Source organism: Orbicella franksi, chromosome 9, assembly GCF_964199315.1.
Source record: "Orbicella franksi chromosome 9, jaOrbFran1.1, whole genome shotgun sequence".
In the NCBI taxonomy this organism is placed as follows: Eukaryota; Metazoa; Cnidaria; class Anthozoa; order Scleractinia; family Merulinidae; genus Orbicella; species Orbicella franksi.
The window spans coordinates 3,860,502-3,880,953 of NC_138153.1; the positions used below are offsets into that span (position 1 = coordinate 3,860,502).

At 39.6% G+C, this 20,452-nt stretch overlaps 1 protein-coding gene across 2 annotated transcripts; it reads left to right on the forward strand.

Annotated features, from left to right (window-relative positions):
- The first annotated feature begins 326 nt into the window (after nucleotides 1-326).
- On the forward strand, nucleotides 327-19,867 carry LOC145496647 (exocyst complex component 1-like). Of its 2 annotated transcripts, XM_081476359.1 has the most exons (25): nucleotides 327-779; nucleotides 1,549-1,676; nucleotides 2,640-2,735; nucleotides 4,090-4,150; nucleotides 4,875-4,934; nucleotides 5,399-5,532; nucleotides 6,080-6,205; nucleotides 6,970-7,071; nucleotides 7,747-7,879; nucleotides 8,384-8,493; nucleotides 9,842-9,988; nucleotides 10,709-10,802; nucleotides 10,943-11,178; nucleotides 11,820-11,915; nucleotides 12,337-12,416; nucleotides 12,562-12,600; nucleotides 13,412-13,453; nucleotides 14,361-14,441; nucleotides 14,837-14,972; nucleotides 15,539-15,622; nucleotides 15,700-15,853; nucleotides 16,803-16,823; nucleotides 17,234-17,358; nucleotides 18,107-18,301; nucleotides 18,983-19,867. In XM_081476359.1, the coding sequence occupies exons 1-25, from the start codon at nucleotides 656-658 to the stop codon at nucleotides 19,133-19,135; spliced, it is 2,757 nt and encodes a 918-aa protein (XP_081332485.1). In that variant the 5' UTR covers nucleotides 327-655; the 3' UTR covers nucleotides 19,136-19,867. The 2 variants fall into 2 exon arrangements, with proteins under 2 accessions (XP_081332485.1, XP_081332487.1); XM_081476361.1 differs by lacking the exon at nucleotides 13,412-13,453.
- Nucleotides 19,868-20,452: the final 585 nt, after the last annotated feature.

Genomic DNA, 20,452 nt, shown 5'->3' on the forward strand with positions numbered 1-20,452 from the left:
AGGCAGGAGCCATAATCGGGGACGGAGTCCCCGATTATGGCTCCTGGTGGAGGGGACTTAGGTAACTGTCCGATTTCAGGTGTCCGATTACAGCCAACTGTGTCATTACAACGTAAAACTTTGCAGGCTAATTAGAGCAAAATACAGCAGTTTATGCACCAATCACATTTGAGGAAATTATAGTTGTTATGATTGCACAGGTTTTTCACGGAGTAAAGAATCAAATATTGTTTGCTGTCAATTCTTCTCATCCGTTGGTGTTTAAACGAGATTTGAGCGAATTTTGGTTCTTAACCCTATGGTATTATAGATAAAAAGCCCGAGAGTCACCGTATTCCAGTTGGAATTTCTGGAAATTTCCAATCGCAGTCACCTGTGGAACATCATTCCCCGGAATTTCCAGAAAAGAGGACAGCCTATGCGAGATATACCGAAATTTTCGGAAATTTCTCAGCGGGAATCCTAGCTAATCCTCTTTCCATTTGACTTTCCTAGCGAAATTCCCGAAATTTTCGGTTGAATGGTTAACTTTTCGGAAATTCATCAATTTCCTCATTTTCTGGAAATTTAATTCCGCATTCGTCCCCGTTTGGATCCATGACCTCTCGAGTGTAACAACCGCGAAAAACTGGTTCCAATTTGTGGTGGTGTAAACATGGCGGCCATCAAGCACAATTTGCAGAGGGATCTGTTTAAACCAAGCGAAGAGCGACTTTACGCTGTCGTAAGTGTAACAAAGGCAGGAAAAAAGAAGAAAGCAAGCTTCCTCTGTGTTGCAGGTATGAATTCAGTTTAAACCCGGTCAGCCAATTCTTAGTACTGGTGCGTTCTTCCGTGTTTACATCCGCAGGCTCGATCAGGTCTCTCAAATTAAAAGCGAACTCTAGATCTATGGAATACATGGCAAAATAGCCGTTAAAAGAATTCTTAAATACATATGCGTGTTTATTGTGAATGGAGTTAATTTTTCGTAGGAGCTAACTTTTGAAAATTAACCTAGAGAAGCGTAATACTAAGCTTATAAGCATTGTACTAACTGCATGTAGTTGGAATGAACACAAGCATTCTCTCCCCTGGGGTTAAGACTGAGGGCGGGAGAGGTTAACACAGGCACGGTGCCATGGGTTAGGGCAAATTCAAGTTATGCAGTTATTTGGGCAAGTCACAGACATATTGCTGGGCCATGAGAGATGTGGCAAGGTGTTTTTGTTAAGGTATCCAGATTCAAATCCCCGGACCTGGAATCGATGATGCTGATGCTGCTGCTGATGATAATGATGATGATGATGATGATTATAATAAATGCATTGAAATTTGTGTGGAATGTGTCTTGACCAATCATATACAAGATCTTGAGACCACGAAACCAGACACAATGAACAATTTTTCGTCCATTATAAAATACACCCTCGAGCCCTATGGTAAATGTGTCTCATAGGAATTTAGATAATTCAATTGGTACTCCTTTTTCTTTGAAAATCAAGTACACCATGAAGAATAAAACATATATTTTAAACTTTTGAATTTTTTTTACTGATGTTTGTCTAGTGACTACAGTAAAGCCAGAGACAGTGTCTGTTTATCAAGTGAAAAAGACTGAGAAAGATACTTACAAGAAGAGAACTAACTGGAGGCTGAAAGATCTCAGACTCATTGATGGCAGAGATGAAACTAATGTAAGAACTTCAAAAAAACAATTTGGCTTCTTGCAATGATTCATAACACGAGCTATGTTTCATAATTTATTATTGGCACTTTATTGTTATAGAATATTTTCTGCTGGGTTTATTACATGTACATTGAATTAAAACCTCTGTGATACAGACACCAAAGGTGTCGGTATCATGGAGGTGTTGGTTTTTTAGAGAAAGAGTTAGAAATATAATCAATTCTGGTTTTTCTGAGACCAAGTGAGCTGACCTTGACTGTAGTTCTGTCCAAAGAATTTTCATTGCCTAGCAATTCCTAAAAATATCACAAAATAATTTGACAAGAATCTCAGTCGTACAGTACACTGTATATCTATAGTTATCTGTTTTCATTTTGGCTGCTTTCAGTCTGCAAAGCCTTAATAGGCGTGGTTTAGAAATCATTATGAATTAATGAATTTTATTTGTTAATTGCACAACTGTATGCACTTCCTTTATGAACTCTAGGCAACTTCTAACATTTGGAAAATGACCACACTGTTATAACTATAATAATAAAAGTATACTATTTTCATTGATATAATTGCGCTGAATTGGCCACGCATGCTACATTATTTAGAGCACTTTTCCACTAGAGACCCTCGTAATACCCATGGGTATTGAGCATAATATTTATACGCCCTTTGCACTTAGCTTGTGATCTTCTCTTATGCATTCAAGCCCCGAGAGGTCTGTTCAGAGTTCCCTTTTTTGCCCCACCCACTTCCCCTCAGCAACAGAAATTTCTATCCTGCTGCACTTCTTTACATGTGCAGAGGTTGTTTTCGTCCATATCTTAGTACAGTATCCTTGCATGTGCCATAGAGGTACAGCATAACAATGAAAATTATTCTACTATAGAATTAAGTGTTCATTAAAACTTGCTATTTAAGCATATGTTTTGTCAGGCAATCAGTTTGTTGATGTTCAATACTTTTGTACCTCTTGTAGGAAAATCCAGAATTTCATCTTCATTTTGACAAGACGTACAAGTGGGTGGCAAGCAGTGTTCAAGACAAAAACAATTTCATAACTGCACTCATAAAGGTATTGATTAATTCACTCCTTATTCCTTCATTTAGTTTTATTTTCAGAAGTAACAATTCTAGAAATAGACCATATTCTTATTCTCGGTATTGGACTGGAACTAGCTTGCAACTGAGGCTAATGCGGGGAGACTGTCTTTCAAACGCAAATAGCATTTATCCCTTTTTAATGATATTCCCCTTGCATGAGCCTTCATTACAAGCTAGGTCCAGTACAAATACCAAGAATACAATTTAATATGGTCTATTGAAACATAACAATGTGATTAAATTAAACACTCAATCGCAGCATTGTCACAATATTTGGAAGTAGCTGTTTTTATTGTAAGTTGCTCTAGTAGATGCAGATTTTGCAATCTAAGATACCCCTGGAAAATACAAGTTTCACGTTCATTTATGAATGAAAAATAGCTTAGTAGTTAGAGATGCCAACCAAGATCGTGAAGTAGAATGGCATATTTTTGACAACCCTGTTTATACTGGGTGTAAGATCAAGTTGTACACAATTTAAACCCCTTTTTAAAAGTCAGGTGTATTTCAGATAAGAACATGCTATGATCTGTACTTGATATTGCTGTGTATTTCTCTCTGTCAAAATCTAGTTTCAGCGTATACTCTACTGTCGATAGATCCTTGTTTTTTATAGAGGACAATGTAACACCTCTAAATGATGTACATTCAATGTCACTCAAGAAGTATCCTCATACTGTATGTCTAGTAATATATATGTACAGTGTAGACTATTCTATACTCTAGTTATGCAATGCTTTTGGGTGGGATACTATGGAATATCCCACAAGTCTCATGAATTTTCTTTGTATAAACACAAGCCTTTAGGCGACTGTGTATACCAAGAAAATACAAGTGACAAATGAGATGTTCCATGTTATACCATGAGAGAGCGTTGCATAACTATTTTATACCATGCCATAGAAGATATAGTGGCCAACACAATTGATGCAACATATGCGCAGCGCATGATGGGAAGGTTGGGTGTAATTCCATTCAGTAATATACAATTGCTTTCCTGTTTTGATTGGCTGTATTTGCTATTAATGGCATTTTAATTTATAATGTGCACTTCCAGGAAATATCCATACTCCCCCCACAGAAGGGATTGGAATTTCCTGGGGGGTGGGGGATTCTGAAAGACCAAACAATTTAAAGAAATGTATGAAGCTTAACTGGAATTTCCAGAGGGGTGGGGGAAGGTGTTAGAAAAATCCCTTCCTTGAGGGAGGTATGGACATTTTCTGGAACTACACAATTTATTAAAATATTTTGCTAAATTGCACACACTTTGAGCCAGGAATGTGGTTAATGTATACTTATATTTGATGGTTATCCTTATTAAGTTGGTTGAGAGGCACATAACACAGAGGAAACCAACTTTAGTGAATGTTGGTGTGATTGAAGGTATGTACAGAAATGTATTGTAAGTGATTCAATCTTGTGATAGACTCACATGTAACCTCAACTACTTCTTGGTCCATAAGTAGCAAAAAAAGAACTCGGCCAATACCCAGCCTCCTTCTTCGCAAGCTTGGTGAATAACCTGTATGTCTAAAAGGGAGGGAATTTATTTGGTAGGGAGGGGTTCTTTTTTTGAGACATGATGTTCTTTATATTGGAATGGGGAGTTTGTTTTCCTTTTGACATAGTGTATACATCTAAATGCATTGTTTGAAGAATTGTATGCCTTCTCATGGTAGGGCTGTACTCTAGAAGCACGTGGTTGCCATAGGCAACTAACTTTTTCCTTTGAGCGACTGGAAAAACTTAATTTTTTCATATAAGCGTAAGTTCTTGGCACCCAGGATTTCATGGTTAGGAACCTTTGGGCTCCTTGTAATTTTTCGTACACCACAGCCTTGCAGTGAAATCATAGTTGAGATTACAATTGTTGTGTATCGCTGGCTGGGTTGATGTAAGCAATAAACTAGGGTTGTTGTCAGTTGGTGTACTCTGATGGTACCATTGATGGTATTATTTGAAACAGAATAGGGTAACAATGGCCAAAGGGTATGCAAAGGAGGTGAACTTACATTAGAGAAGGGGTACTTATTGGGTGCAGCACACAACCTTGAACCATTATGATCATAATTATGTACAAGTTTAACTTGTAATTTTTTCCATTCAGGTGTTATTCATGGTGGAGAGAGTAGCAGAGTACAGCAACATACAGATGACGGAGCTGAAGGTAGGTGACTGCTCATTCAAATGTCTACTTTGTAATTTTTCCTACAAAACGACACTTCTATTAGCACACACCTATAACTTGGGCACTCTTTCCTTGAGGATGCCCAGCAAAAATCTGCTCTAAGGGTCACATTCCTAGAGAGGAAGCCTCTCTCAGAGGCCATTCAATCCTCACATGGGACACCCACCTTGAAGATCACCTGAGCAACACTTCCCTTAAGAAACATTACCTGCAGTGCATTAGACAGTTTGTCTACATGTTGAGAAAAAGTGTGGCTTCTCCTATAATGGGACACCTCCTATAAGGGTATGACATGTAAGAGGGCTACGTCCATTAGCGAAGAATATGAGAACACTTCCATTATGGACCCCCTTCACCTCCAAGAAAAGGCATGGTGCTTATCAATTTTTGGTTAGTATGTTGTTTTTACCATTGATTTACAGTGTACCTGTTCCTAAACATAGGTGAAGACTACCAGGAGCTGACACAGCGAGAGGAGAAGGATCTAGAGTACATGATATCACAGACAGAGAATGCCATCAGCAATATTGAAGCATTTACTGAGCAGCTTTCCAAGGACCTATCAGTTTTGGATGGGGTAATACATGAAATCAAAAATATTGATTTGAACAATCTTTACTAATTTAAACAGTCTTTAGTTAGCAACTAGAAAAATGGACATGTGACTATCTGAACATTAGGTTAACTAATGCGACAGTTTATCAAGTGGCTTGGGAGATGTCTTATTCCAACTCATTTGTCTGTCAATGGAAAGATCTTCTGCTTTAACTGCGCAACTATGTGCAATGATATCCACTTTTAATAGGTGCAATATATTTAATATATACTCCCAAAACTGAATATGTTGTTCAGAGAATATCCATACCTCCCTCGAGCTCACAGAAGGGATTTTTTAAGACCCCCACCCCTCTGGAAATTCCAATTAAGCTTCATACAATTCTCTAATTTTTTTGGTCTTACAGACCCCCCTTCCACCCCCAACCCCAGGAAATTCCAATCCCTTCTGTCAGGGAGTATAGATATATTCCGGAACTGCATGACAATCTACTAAATTTGACTATTATTATCCCTCGGGTACATATTTGATGTACTGACAAAGAAAAATGTCTGAATGATTTCTACAGGCTAATATACATTCCATCATGGATGCTGAACCTCAAGTAGAGTCACTGATGCAGCTTTTAAATGATGCTTTAAACGAACTTGATAACTTGGATACACGGCTGACAGGCTATGACAATCTTCTAAGAGTAAGTTGAACTGAAGTAAGTTATCAAAACGTAGTAAATATTATGTTGTTGAAACGCCTGCCATTGTGCAAGGCATTTCTCTTTTGATGATCTCTGCTGACGTTGATATCAATAAACAATAGCCTCCATTTGGTGCAAAAATATGTTCGCATATTTGTCCTGGGACATTATCTGTTCCAAGAAGTGAACAGTTTTCTGAGAGTGTAGCTCGAGGAAAACTGTGAGCTTTGAGGAACAGATAATGTCTAAGGACAAATTAATATCCAAGCATTATTTTTGAGCCAAATGGAGGCTATTGTGTTTATAACCCTTCAAATGGTTTTTGCAACACACGCAGTTTTGAAAAGTGGAGATACAGATATTTCAAGTGGAGATACAGATATTTTACAGTTTTAGCTGGGGCATATTCAGCCACGCAATGCCTTTAGACCAATCATGCATGAACAAAAATATTGATAGATTATAATGAACATTAGTATTCTAATAATATTAGAAAATCTGCGAATCTGATTGGTTCTCTCATCATTTTCTCAGTATTTGCTGATAGGCAACAAGCGGGTGCATGCACTGGTCTTGAAGCTGAAAAATTGTTTTTAATTTTAGGCTTGAAAATGCACAGAATTGAAGGTTTTGTGCTGTAATCCTTTTGAGTGTCTACTAAAACAATTAGACCACTCGCCTTCGTTTTCTATGAGTGATGGTAAACTAGCAAATTGAAAACTCAGGCTCGTAGTCTTATTGTTGAATATTATATTTTATATTAGGAAGTGCGAGCTCAGATGGAACAGATGGAGGACAAGGATAAGCACATGGTAACAGAGAGCAGGAATCGTAAGAAGCTGCTGGAGGAGGTGGAAACCTTAGTGGTCAGTGGATATTCCTATTGCGTATTCAAGAGTTATTTCATCGCTAATCAGTAATGTTTAGCATCATTTTGAGAATAGCCAAAGCAAAAAAGTGAACTAACAACCAGAAGTTTCATTAAGGGCTGGGCACCGGGCAAATTTACCAGTTTTGAGGACAATTTTTCCTGTCTGGTTTGACGGTTTAGAGGAAAGTTTTTCTTATATTAGAGGTTCAGTTCCAATAGTTTCGCCTTTCTGTAAAAACCAGTTGCCCTCTTGTTGAAAACGTCAAATGAAACCCCTGAACAACAAATCCCGGAAAGAAATCATAATGATTGTTACTTGAGCTAACTGTCAACGGTGTAAGAATTTAGCTCCCCTTTCTCAAGGATTGTCCTTCTCCAAGCTCGTTCCTCGGGTCTTCGTTCCTTTCTGCGCAAGCTTGACGAAACAAGCGACTCTCAAGAGTTTCTTTACAGGCTTGACTTCTATTGGTTTTAAAAACAATGGAATTGAGCGAAAGTAAAACATTAGTGACTCGATTGAGTCACCTGTTTGTCAGCTGGGCATACATTTCCCGTTCATTTCCCGACCACTGGCCAAGAAGAACGAAGACTGTGGTTATAAAGTTGATCCTTCACACACTAGTAATTGCTGTTTGCCACCAACTGATTGTTACTACACTTTATCTTGCAGCACTATTTAGATGTTCCTGAACGTAACATCGTGGCTCTCCAAGAAGCTGACCTCTCTAAAGGAATGGGGCTGAAAGAGTGTACCCATGCCGCTTTTGCTGTACTGCATGCTCTGCAAACTGAACTCAGTCCGGGTAAATGTTGCTTTTATTAGTAAACAGGTTTCCGTTGTCTTTGTGGTTTCCCAAAAGATTAAACTCTGAAACGGTGAAAGAATGAACAGCCAAACGAGCACAAAGCAAACGAAAGCCCGGCCGAACAGAAAGACAGCTGAAAGTACAGAAACAACCGTGCTATGAACCGTCTTTTGAAAATCAAAACATGACATTATTTTTCACCACATTTCCCGCCTTTTCGTCTCAGGTAGTTGCGAGAACTGAAGTCGCTTGAGCTGTCCATGCATCATGCGAATAACATCCTCGGATGAACTAAGTACCATGTCTAAAATTAACTTAAGAGGGATTACCTTGGGTAGAACGCCTATATGGGGGATTCACTCTCTTACCTTGATTTTCTCTTGCCGTTCCGTAAAAGCTATCACCCCATTGAGCCCCTCTTATCTACTATATAGAAAACTATGGAATATGGACACGATTGTTGACACTTTGTTTACCGGAAGAAAGTTCTTCATTTTGAAGGTTTGACTGAGATGAGAGCAGTCAAGGAACAGAGAGAAAAGTTCTGGAAGCTTAGCAGTGATTTTGCTCAGCGTCTGAAGTCACATCTTATTGACATCTTTCAGCATCACGTAAGTTCTATATCCCACTGTGTTGGTGTTCATAGTAGGCCATATTCGTATTCTCGATATTGGACTGAAACTACATTCAGGGACAAAAATGTCGAGACATTTTTGCAAATCGGACGTTTTCGAACTGATCAAAGAAACACCTTTTTCGTCAATAGCCACCCCCACCGCCCAATGTTGAAACGGGCTTTGGCAACGCTGTCACGTGGTTTCAACACTGGTACGAGGGGAATGAGGCGAGATAAGAGAAGTGTAAGTAGGATAAATTACACTTGAAGGTAGAAAGTTTGTTTTCGGGTAGTGTCGCTACTACTCTCGTCCCTGATTATAGCTTGCAGGGACTCTTTTCAAATGCAAATGACATTAATCTCTTTTTAATGATATTCCTCCGCCTGAGCCTTCTCTGCAAGCTACTTCCAGTCCAGTACCGGAACACGAATATGGTCTGCTAAATGATGACACTTATTACTGACGGAAAGTCCATGGCAATCCAAGCTCGTTCAGTCTCAGCTGAAAACAGTTAAAAAATATATATATATCAGAATTAATAATGAATTTTGACGATTGAACGATTGGGAGCTGAAAACTTTTTTTTGGTGTCGCTTGCTTGCAAGCTTACAGTTTACGAGCGGGTCAGATTTACTTCACTGCAGTTTCCGACTAGAATGAAAAGATAACTGCACAAAAGTATGAGGCAAACTGAAACCCTTGCCTCAGTAATTTTTGTTTTTGTTTTTGTTTTTGTTTTTGTTTTTGTTTTTGTTTTTTTGAAGGGGGAAATACAACAATGCTATATACCTAGGAAAAGAATTTAACCATGGGCATTGCCTCAGTCATAATTTTGTTCTGGCTATGGTCCTGAAAATCAAGTCCATAAGCTACGAATGTCATTTGCAGGAATTACCATGAATTGACATTTAGCACCAGGGTTTTTGTGTTAACGACAATCCACAAACGGCAGTTTCAGGTCAGGCGTTTGACGTTTGTGGCCTCCACCGTTTTAGCTATACGAAAGCATGAAATAATTATTTCACTTGAAGAGGCCGCCATGCATATTGAATTTCGGGACAACAACAGTGCTTGATTCTCAAATAGCAACAAAAAGACCTATTTTCACTCGTTCGCTCAAAATTACACCTAAACATGTACTAAAAAGACTGGTTTACATAACCCTCTTATCGGTACGTGGCATAGACAGAAATTCAGGATAAAAAACGCAGAGGTAAATCACTTACGTGAAAACCTACTTCGCGGCGTTGAAACTCCAAACGTGACCGCAGCCCTTGGTCACGTGACTTCTAGCGGTTTCTGCTGAAAACCGTGATGCTAAATGTCACTATTGTCTTTACAGGGCACTGATATGGAGACCGTGGTACAGCACTCCAGTGAACTGTGTATACCAAAGCATCTGTCCTGTCACAATGACCTTGCTCCATTCTCGGATCTTATGAAGTGGCTCAAAGAAGTGGACCAGACGGTGTTTCTCGAGCTTTGCCAGGTGCTTGTACAATGCCATTTACCCTCAGATTTAGCTTGCGTGGCCGGCCAGATATCCATTGTAACCTCTAACGAGGCTACAACAAATCGCACGTGTACACGCGTTGAAATATGCTGCGAGGACAGGCGTGCTCAGGTCTTCGATATCCTCGGAATGGAAGGATTTACGTTTTCTCACAGATAACGTAGTACTCGAAGATCTGAATTCAATGTAAAAAAATAGAATGTAAAATGCAATGTTTTCTTACTCTGCCCTTTGAAAACCAAAGAAAAGACGGAGAGAAACCTTAGCTCAAAATTCAGACAAAAAGGTTGGGACACGAAGCAAGCTCTCCCCTCCCCCCTCCCCCCTCCCCCCCCCCCCACTTGCTATGTTGATAATCAGGTGATTTTTTTCCCTTTTTGTTAAAAAAGACGCGACATTTTCCAACATTGATTAGGGGGGATGGGAGATTCGTAATCCAGCTCAACTGTCCCAACTACTTTTGTCGGGGATTTTAGATCTAAAAACCTAGAACTAATAATCGAAAAATTAACATGGGGGATACCGAAAAAGAGCTTATTTAAATTGCATTATAAATGTGATCTGGTGCTCTCCGGAGCCCTTACATGTACATGGCGCGAAAATGAACATTTTCATTCCTGCATGGTCTCAACATGGAAGCCCAGAATCTTCCAAAAACTCAACACTAATATTTCTGAATGTACATCACATTGTTAGGCCTACACTCAGTCTCTGAGCAAAGTATATGAAAAGGAGCTGAGGGATTTCTTTGAAGCTGCAAAACAGAGGGCTTTGACTAAAGGAGTTCGCCGTAAGTGGTTCTTTATATTTCAGAGCCAAGTTTCGCTTTGCTTGTTCTTATTGCAGTTCTCTAATCTTCCCTTGAATAGCCAGTCAACATGTGAGTCAATTTTCTCCAATTCTAACCGTGATGTTTGTGGGATTCCTTAGCTTACACCGCGTTCAAGATGACAGGCTCCTCATCTGCCGTCAACCGTGATGACCCGAGAGCGAGCCCTCGTCCCAGCCCCCGCATAAAGACCGGCTCATTCAGGAAAGGAAAGGGAGAGCCCGTCGAGAGAAAGGACACTGATTCTATTGGTTCAGATACAAGATCTCGATCAGGCTCCATGAGTTCAGTGGATTCATCTGACCAGCTGCAGGAGGGCAGAGGAAAATTTGAAAAGGTTTCTTTACTTGGATTCGTTGACACTCAGTGTTTCCTAAGGAAAGGAAATCTTACAATATGATAGGTTTTCCCGTTGCTGCAACAGTGTGAAATCCGAAAACTTAAAAGGTTATCCTGTTGTTGTCTTTTCGCTCACAGAGCACAATCACGATCACAATCGCGCACGTCACGAGTCACTCTTAAAGCAGCTCAGTCGCGGTATTTTGAGTTATTTTGGCCACAAACAAAATTACATTTAAATATTGAAGGAAACCTGAAAATAATAGCTTACTAGGATAGAAAAACACCAAAGAGATAATAAACCATAAAGGAACAAGGATGGTTAAGGATGGAGAAGATTGACACGGATTAAAAACTTTTTCAAGATGCGCAAATCGTGACGCAGCTCCTTTACTGCAGTTCTTCAGAGTGTCCACTAAAACACACGGACGTCTCGCGCTCCTTTCAGCGAATAGTCAGCTCGACTGCGAGTTTGTAATGTAGTTTTAATTAGATCTTGTTGCTTGTTTTTCTTTCCTTGATCGGTATTACAATAAGGCACAAACACGGACGATAGATGTGTAAACGCATACACTTTTTTGTACAGTTTGCTCTTATTCCTTCTTCACTTTAGTAACTGTTATAATTTGTTCTCATCAGGTGTTCGATATTCTTCTTTTGGAGTTAGAGCCAGTTTGCACAGCTGAGCAGGAATTTGTGCAAAAGTTTTTCGACTTTACTTTAGACGAACCCGAGGTGTGTGTTTGTGGGCATATTGTGGACTGTATTCAATTTGTATTCTTTGACTTTGGATGTCATCTGTTCTTTGGTTTCCTTAAAGGAGCTAAGTCAGGGTTTCTTTTAATATTTTTGGCCGTGTTAAAAGGAAATCTGAAAATAGCCGTTTACTAAGATAGAAAAACACCAAAGAGATACTAATAAACCATAGAGGAGCCTGGGTGGTTAAGGATGGAGAAGATTAACTCGGATTACAAACGACGAACTTGAGAAATTTAGGCTAGGCTTTTCACGATGCACAAGCTGTGACGTAGCTCCTTTAAATATGTGAGAATTCTTTGATACATGTAGGTGAAGTGCTTCGTCGTGTCAATTCTGTACGGACGTTATTTTTCACTTCCTCTGTCTTCATTTGATGTTTCTTCTTCCTTTGTTTTAGCCCTCAGATTCAACGAATATGGACTCGTCTGATGGAGCCATGTTTAGCAAAGCATCATCGCCAAAGCCTACTGACTGCACGTAAGCATAGCAACGAGCATAAATGGCATTAACAACAATTTCACTCCTGTTAAACTTAACATTTTACTGCGGCTATGCTACAAATATTTCACCCATAAGTTGGTATTCTTTGTTTTAAACTACTGTGATGTTCTTTTCGTTTTAGGGACGTGAAAGAGAGAACACCATTGAACGAAGAAGTCAGGTAATCAACGTTGTATAGTACTATATAGAACATCCTTCTCGGAAAGACTCTATACTCTTTTGCCCTTTCTTCTGTAAAGCCTTCAGCCAGTATTTCTAGAGTGGAATAAGCTACAGTTTCAACCATTCACAGAAGTGTTCGCACCGTCCAGCAGTCAGAAATTCAGGTCGCGTTCACACTACACCGGACGAATTTGAAAACGGTGGTTCCACTCTGAAAACGCATCAAATGTTTCCCGTCCACACTACGCCGGAGGAATTTAAAAACGCAACAACCACCGGTCATTTTGGATTTGTGTTTGAGGATAACTCAGCGGCAGGGAAATCACATGGTTATCGCAACGTTATCGTTTACGAAAAGCTCCGTTTTCAAAATGTTTTCAGTCCACATTAAGACGCGAAACCGACGTTTTCAAATTCCACTGGTTTGAAGAGCGTTTTCGAAGTGCTCCGTTTTCGTGACAGATTAGTGTGGACGGTAGGCCCAACCGTAGAAATGAAGCTGCATTTTCAAATTTCTCCAGCTGAATGTTGACGGGGCCTAAGCAGTTCAGCTGAGCTGACTTCGGTCAGAATACTAATTAGAGGACTGAAGTCATCTTTGCATGCTAGGTACAATATTACCTTAAATCGAAAAAAAACTCAAAATAATTATTGACTATAGCACTTAAACACCAACCAAAACTGTTTGTTCTGCAATATTTATCCGTCACCGATGTGTCTTTTTTTTTCAGTCTTCAACTTGGCAATTCTTAGGTTTGAAAGGGTTATAAATGAGAAAATTAACTTTCAGTTAACTGTTACTCCTCCAGAAAAAGAAAACAGCGGATCAATAAAAACCGAGAAGACATGAAGTATGTTGAGTACATTAAACCACAGCACTGCCGCTTATAGGTTAAAAGTAAACTGAGTGTTAAACATTGGCTATCACCTATATCACCTAAGCATAAAATATAAACATGGCACCGGACAATGTTAAATCGAATTTGTAATCGTTAAAGCGTTCGTGTAGCCAGTCTGCCAAAGTTTAAATTGTAAAACGAATAAATTCTGAGTAAAGTCTTAAATTGCACGATAAAATAAATCACGTAAAACTATGTCTAGTGTAATATGCACGCTTTAAAACTAGCACTGTTAGAGTGGTTTTCAGTTAAGTGTCAAAAGTAATTAGACGATTACTTTGGTTTTGCTTTTGGTTTTGGTTTTGGTTTTACTACAGTTTGAGATTTGCTGAGTAGTCCAATTGGTAAATAATTGGTTTGGTTTCGGTTTTACGACACTCAATTGAGAACCGTCCTGGCATGTTAATGGCAATGCGATTAATACTTGAGAGCTAAATATCAGAGCTCTTTCACAGTCTCAACTTTTTGATAAATCTTCCGATTGAAAAAGACTCCAAAGACATCTGAAGAGAAGCAAAAGAATGCGTGGCGCGCGAGGACTGGTGAGCACAAATGTGTTCATCCATCACACCTCGCGCGTCCCGTCTTACCAGTATTCATTCCCAGTCTCTTCGCGACGTAAAATGGGAACAAAAGTGATTGGTTTGAAAACTTCCACATCGAGCTCCTACGCAGACCTCCTATGCTCGTCACGTAATCTTCCTCGAAGATTGCGTGACGAGCCCAAAGGAGGTTAACTTCGAGATGTTCTCCGAAACTTTTATGTGTTTTCCTCAGCTGAAACTGTGAGCGAGCTCTTTAAAATTCACTACCTTCGTTGTGTCTGAAATTTTCTCCTTGCTCCTTATTTTCTCTCTAGGAAAGTCATGCAGGGATTGTTTAGTGTGTTGGAGACTGAGTTACACAGCTACATCCACTTTGCTGATAGACTTGATAACTTGTAAGTACACTTGATTCACTTATAATTAAGGATATTAGGATATCACCTCAAAACAGTCCTAAAGGAGTCCTAAAAAGCTTTTTTTTTCTTAATGGATGTATTCTTTGCATTGTGGTAAAGTTTTATGTCGATTCTTGGATGAAATATCTGAGCCTTTCCAGCTTTCACCGCCTGAGGGATTCCGTAACTCATGACAATGTCTTTAAACCATACGAGGTAAAAATAAGACATTTCACTTTGATGCTACTGAGAATTTCCGTCCAAAAGAGGAAATACAGGAGAAAATCGTGGCTGGGACAAGTGACATTTTACTACTTACAATACGATAGTTTAAGAGACCGTAGCACATGTGCTTTAATCTTGTGTTAACGTTTTTTTTTTTCATTGTGTTACAGTAACACCATGTATATGCTGGTGAAGATCGGTCATTTCGTCATTACAACCCAGCTCTCTGGCTCGCCTGTTTCGTTCCTCAGTCAACAGCTTGGAAACTGCCTCATTTCTGTGAAGAGGCTCTTTGACAAGTTTATAGTGAGTCGCTGATGTGCAAAGCCCCACACTACCCTCCACCACTTCCACTCCACACAATAGTAACTACAGCTTACGAAATATTGCAGAAATCTTTTTTGCATTGTAATAAACCAAAACTTGGTTTTCAAAAATCAATCCTGGTACTCGTCTTCTTCGTGGAGGTGCAGTGGCCTCATGGTTAGCTCGCTCGACTCTGGATCGAGCGGTCCTGGTTCGAACCCTAGCCGGGGACATTGTGTTGGGCAAGACACTAAACGTTACAATGTCTCTCTCCACCCGGGCGTATAAATGGGTGCCGGCGAATTTAATGCTTTGGCGTAACCCTTCGATGGACTAGTATCCCATCCAGGGGGGAGTAGAAATATTCCTAGGTTTTTCGTGTTACAGAATAAGCTCCGGCCTGATGGGCCACTTGGTTCGTAAGCAGACTTTTATTCCTACTCGTCTTCTTTGAGTTATATTCATAACTGTCAGATGGCGTTGGATTTTACAGCTTACTTATTGATTTAAAAATGTATTGTTTACCCAAGACTGGTACAAAAAGTTTCGTTTGATCTTTCCTACAGTCGAACATGAAGAAACAAATTGAGGAAACGAAGATCCAAAAGACAAAGAAATGTGGAATTTTACCTTTCGTGACCAAGTTCGAGGTAAACTGAAAAGAGTGAGTCTTATATTTTCGATTTGTTCTAAGTTACAACGAGTTATACTCTTACCTTCCCCTTAGGAATTTGCAGGCATTTCAGAAAGCGTGTTCAAGAACTCAGATCGTCGTACTGACCTCGACAAGGCTTATCACCATCTTATACGAGTGTTGTTTGAGAACATAGAACGAATGGCTGACGAACATCAAAAGACACCGCGCGCGGTGATCATGATGGGTAAGTCTGCTGGGGACGGGACGGTGGGGCTTTCTTGTGCCTGCACTGCCTCCGTAGTGTACAGTAAAAACCCGCATAAAAGAACAAGTGGATTAAGAACACTCAAGCTGAAATTTGGTCAAAAAAGTGCCGTATACATAAGAACACATTCAGCCTGAAAGATGAAAATTGTTCTTATATAAAAAAATTGGCTGCCAGTTAGATTAGAATAACCTACTAGAGTGCAGTACTGAGTACAGTACTGAGTGGATCAATATATGTACTATACATTAATTAATTAAAATGTTGTGCTTGCACTTTGATTTCTTCTGTTGGTAGTCTATGCAGTATTTCATTTTTAGAAACGATTTTAAGAACACCTTACGAACATTTTCAGGCTGATTTTGCGGAAAACACCCGATATATACGAACAAAATCAGCCTGAACCCCCAAAACATGTGTTCTTTAATGCGGGTTTTCACTGTACTTTATTTTTTTTATATCTCTCAGTTAGTGCGCGCGCTGTGATTGGTCAATTTAATCGGCCGTACTCTTATGTACGGCCCGCTAAAACTTAAAGCTATTTTTGTTGCCAAAATGTTTCGTGATTTATTACCAAGTTTTCTTAACTTTTTTAGCAAGTAAAAGTTTAAAACTTTCTTTTACTTCTGAAATTGTGTATTAAAATCTGATAACGTCTTAAGAGTCACTTAACAACGATTTCAAATTGACTCGTTTTGCTTGCGAGGTGCGTCAGGAATTTGAAGCCGTTCCGCGTGAATAGAAATCGTTCCCGAACCCGTCAAACACATAGTAGAGATATAATAAATATCTTACTAACCTCGGTCCGTAACTCACAGGACGGCCCTCGAACTCGGTTAGTTAGAGGTATCTACCATCTCTCTGTATAGAAGAGTGATTTTCTCAATTTCTTATTGGCTAAGACTAATCTCATTTGTTTTTTTCGCAGAAAACTGTCATCATTTGTTTAGTAAGTATTGAGCTGTACAAGAAGAACTGAACTCTTTTCCTACTACATGCATACATACATACTTTATTGCAGCTCCCTACAAGGGTTTTTCAGTCACATTACTACTTATAACTTATAACTAACTTACTTATAGAACTACTCATAACTATACGAATGAGCACAACAACTTCTACAATTCACATAATGGTCTGAAAAACATAAAAACATGAAAGAGGCGAGCAACGCGCGGGAAATGTAAGAAAATTGGAAATTGGATGCAAAGCAAATTTAATCGAATCAAATCAAATCAAATCACGCAACCTGATTGGTTAGCTCCCTTTGCGCAAGTTTTGTGACCCAATGAGCATAAGCCAAATCAGTGACGTAGAGACTGATGTCACTTCACGCGCTTTTTTTGTGACTTTTCTCAGGGGTTTTGACGCGACTAAAAATTGTTTGCTTGGAGAACGAAAAGAGGGAAGCAAAGAAGAAGTACAACGATAGCCAAAAGATGTACGTGAAGGAAATGCTTGGAAGACCCATGGAGAAACTAAATGTAAGGATTTACAGACAGGCTTTGTGTAGATGAAATGTAGACGGAAGATATTATCTCGTCTTCATTTGCACGCTCTAATGCCCCGTCCACACTACGCCGTTGGAATTTGAAAACGGAGGTTTCACTCCGTCCACATTACGCCGGAGGAATTTAAAAACGCAACAATCACCGGCCATTTTGGATTTGTGTTTGAAGAAAACTCGGTCAGGAAAATCACATGATTATCGTGACGTCATCATTTTCGAAAAACTCCGTTTTCAAAATGTTTCCTGTTCACACAAAAACGAAAAGCCGGCGTTTTCAAATTCCTTCTGTTAGAAGAGCGTTTTCGTGACGGATTAGTGTGGACGGTAGGCTTAACCGGAGAAATAAAGCTGCGGTTCTAAATTCCTCCGGCGTAGTGTGGACGGGACCTAAGAGTGCCTTAGAATGGATTTGTGTGTCTACGAGTTTTAACTTTTGCCTTATTAATTAAGTCTTTTGTGGCGATTTGGGAAAAAAAGCGTTTTCAAGAACAGCTAAAAACGTAAGAAGAGCACAAGTGTGCAGTTGTGGTACGGTGTCTGCAGGAAATTGAGAAACGTATCCAACAAAAGGGCAATCTTACACATTCTAAAAAGATCAATGATCGTACAAGAAATATTGCCAAAGAAAGCGAAAGGTGAACTTGAAAAATCCAGGCTAAATATTTCGAGCTGCGCCGTCCGCGGTTGTCGCGCTTTTAATGACTATACTCTTGGTGTTGCAGATCTTTTTTGAGGGAGTCCAGGAGTGCATCGCAGCTGGAGTCAAGGAGGATGAAGTTGGATATCAGTTGGCATTTAGCAAACAGGAACTGAGAAAGTGTATCAAGGAGTACCCAGCGAAAGAACTTAAGAAAGGATTGGAACAGTTGTACAAAAAAGTAGAAAAGCATTTGTGCGAGGAGGAAAACTTGCTCCAGGTACTAAGATAGCTGCATCGTTAATCTCTTAAGTCTTCTCACGCTTTTTATGACAGTTCTATTTCCTTTGAGAGTGGTACAACGGGGGAACATGTGCCATTTCTGGCCTGTTATCTTTGAAGGGCTCCCACAGATTCTTTGGAGGAGCACACAGTTTGCTCAGGGCTAATCAGTCAGGTTATTTCATCGTTAATACATCGGTCTTTCATATCTTCTGGTCGATTTGGGAGGCAACTGTATTCGCATGGGACATACCAAGCCTGCGTTGAGGCTAGTGTCGTTTATGTTCGGTTTGCGTAAACATGTAATGGCAAGTAGTATTTCTACTCTCTGTGGTTGGGATGCTAGTTCATCACAGGGTTATCCTCCCCCCCCCTAGCATTTAATTCGCCTGAAAGCGAGGCGAAGAAAAAGTCCTGTGAGAGTTGTAACGTACCCAAGAACACGACACAGTGGGCCTGGGCATGGCTCGAGCCCAGACCACTTGAGTCAGAGTCCAGTGCTCTAACCATTAGGCCAGTACGCCTACCACAATGTAGCAAGTGTAACCTCGTTCCCAGGTTTTTTTTCTTTTCTAAGGGAAAAGCCCGGGGAACTAGTGGAGACGTGCAGTTTCCCTTGCTCTTTATTTCAGTGAACTATTGTTAACCAGAGTTAAATGTGAATGTTTTATCCGATCAGGTTGTGTGGCACTCCATGCAGGAAGAATTTATTCAGCAATACAAACACTTTGAAGATCTTATTCAGCGCTGTTATCCTGGTTCCATGATTAATCTTGAAGTGACCATCAATGACATTCTGTCGTACTTCTCTAGCATTGCTCAAAGTCACTGAGCATTGAAACGGTTTTAGTCTTGACTTGTATTTGTAAAGGCCGCTAAGATTAAATGAGGAGTTGTGTCGCTCTAAGATATCTGGGTCGAGTACGTGACGTTTTGGCGGGAACAGCGCTGCTTGCCAACCCTTACCAAAATGAACTCACAACTTAAAAAGGTTGTGCAAGTCTAGATTAGCGATCTATATGGAAAATAAAATCTAAAGGATCATTGCTGCTTGACAAGAGATGACTATTAAAAATATATGTATATATCATGTGAAAAAAAGTGTGGAGCATTAGCAACGGAATGGAAAATAAAATCCCGCCCGGGAACTTATTTGCTTTTATTTTTGTAAAAATAATCAACGGCTTTATCTGTTAAGTGCCAGATCGGTTACAGAGGCCAGAATTTGTTTAATTTTCCTGTTTGTTTTACTAAATCACTAAACAGCCCGATGTTGTCGCACTCAGCGCTTTTTGGACCCGTCACGCAGTCGTTCCTTCCTTATAAGGGGTGAAAAGATTGCGTGACTAGCCAGAAGAACATCTTTGCATGGTTTTACATCAGTGCACAAGTATGTTGAGGTTTATATTTCAGCTTTATTTTCCTCTTTTTCAGGTAAAATCATTAGCTTCAGACAGACTTGTCGATGTTTAGGTACCAAGATTAACGAGAATTACAAATATATGTACTTAATTTACGATTAGAATGTAATAAATAAAAGATATGTTACAGAGTCCTAGTTTAATACCCAGATTTATTTAGACTCTGCCCCAATCTCTTAGGCTGGAAAACTCGGTAGCCACGTTCGACCGCCATCTTAAATTCCCGGGGGGACTCCCATATAAAAAAGACGGGGGTGCTCGTCGGAAAGTTTGAAAAGAACCCCTAAGAGGTACCAAGATCCTGTTCTGTGGGAGTGGCTTAAATATTTTTCACCCCTAAGAGGTTCCAATTCTGAAAAAACAGATTATCTCCTGACATAATTTTTTTTTTTTTGGCTCAATACCCTAAAAGGAACCTCGAACGCGTGCAACCCTTTGAGGTAACCCCTAAAAGGTGAGTAGAGCACCCTTATCCTTTTTATATTGGAGTCCACCCCCCCCCCCCAACCCCTCGGTCTTAAATTATTGATATAAAAGACAATAAAAGCGCTTTTTTTTTCTCTCATTTGCGTTGCAATATAACCTAACCGGGCTATTTTGCAGTTTCAGCCCGAAACATGCCTCTCATCAACGTTAGATTTCATTGTAATGTAAATGATGAAAACTAACCGTGAGAAGGGCTATTGCGAGCATTTGCTGTATATCATTTATGTAGATTAGAAACAAAA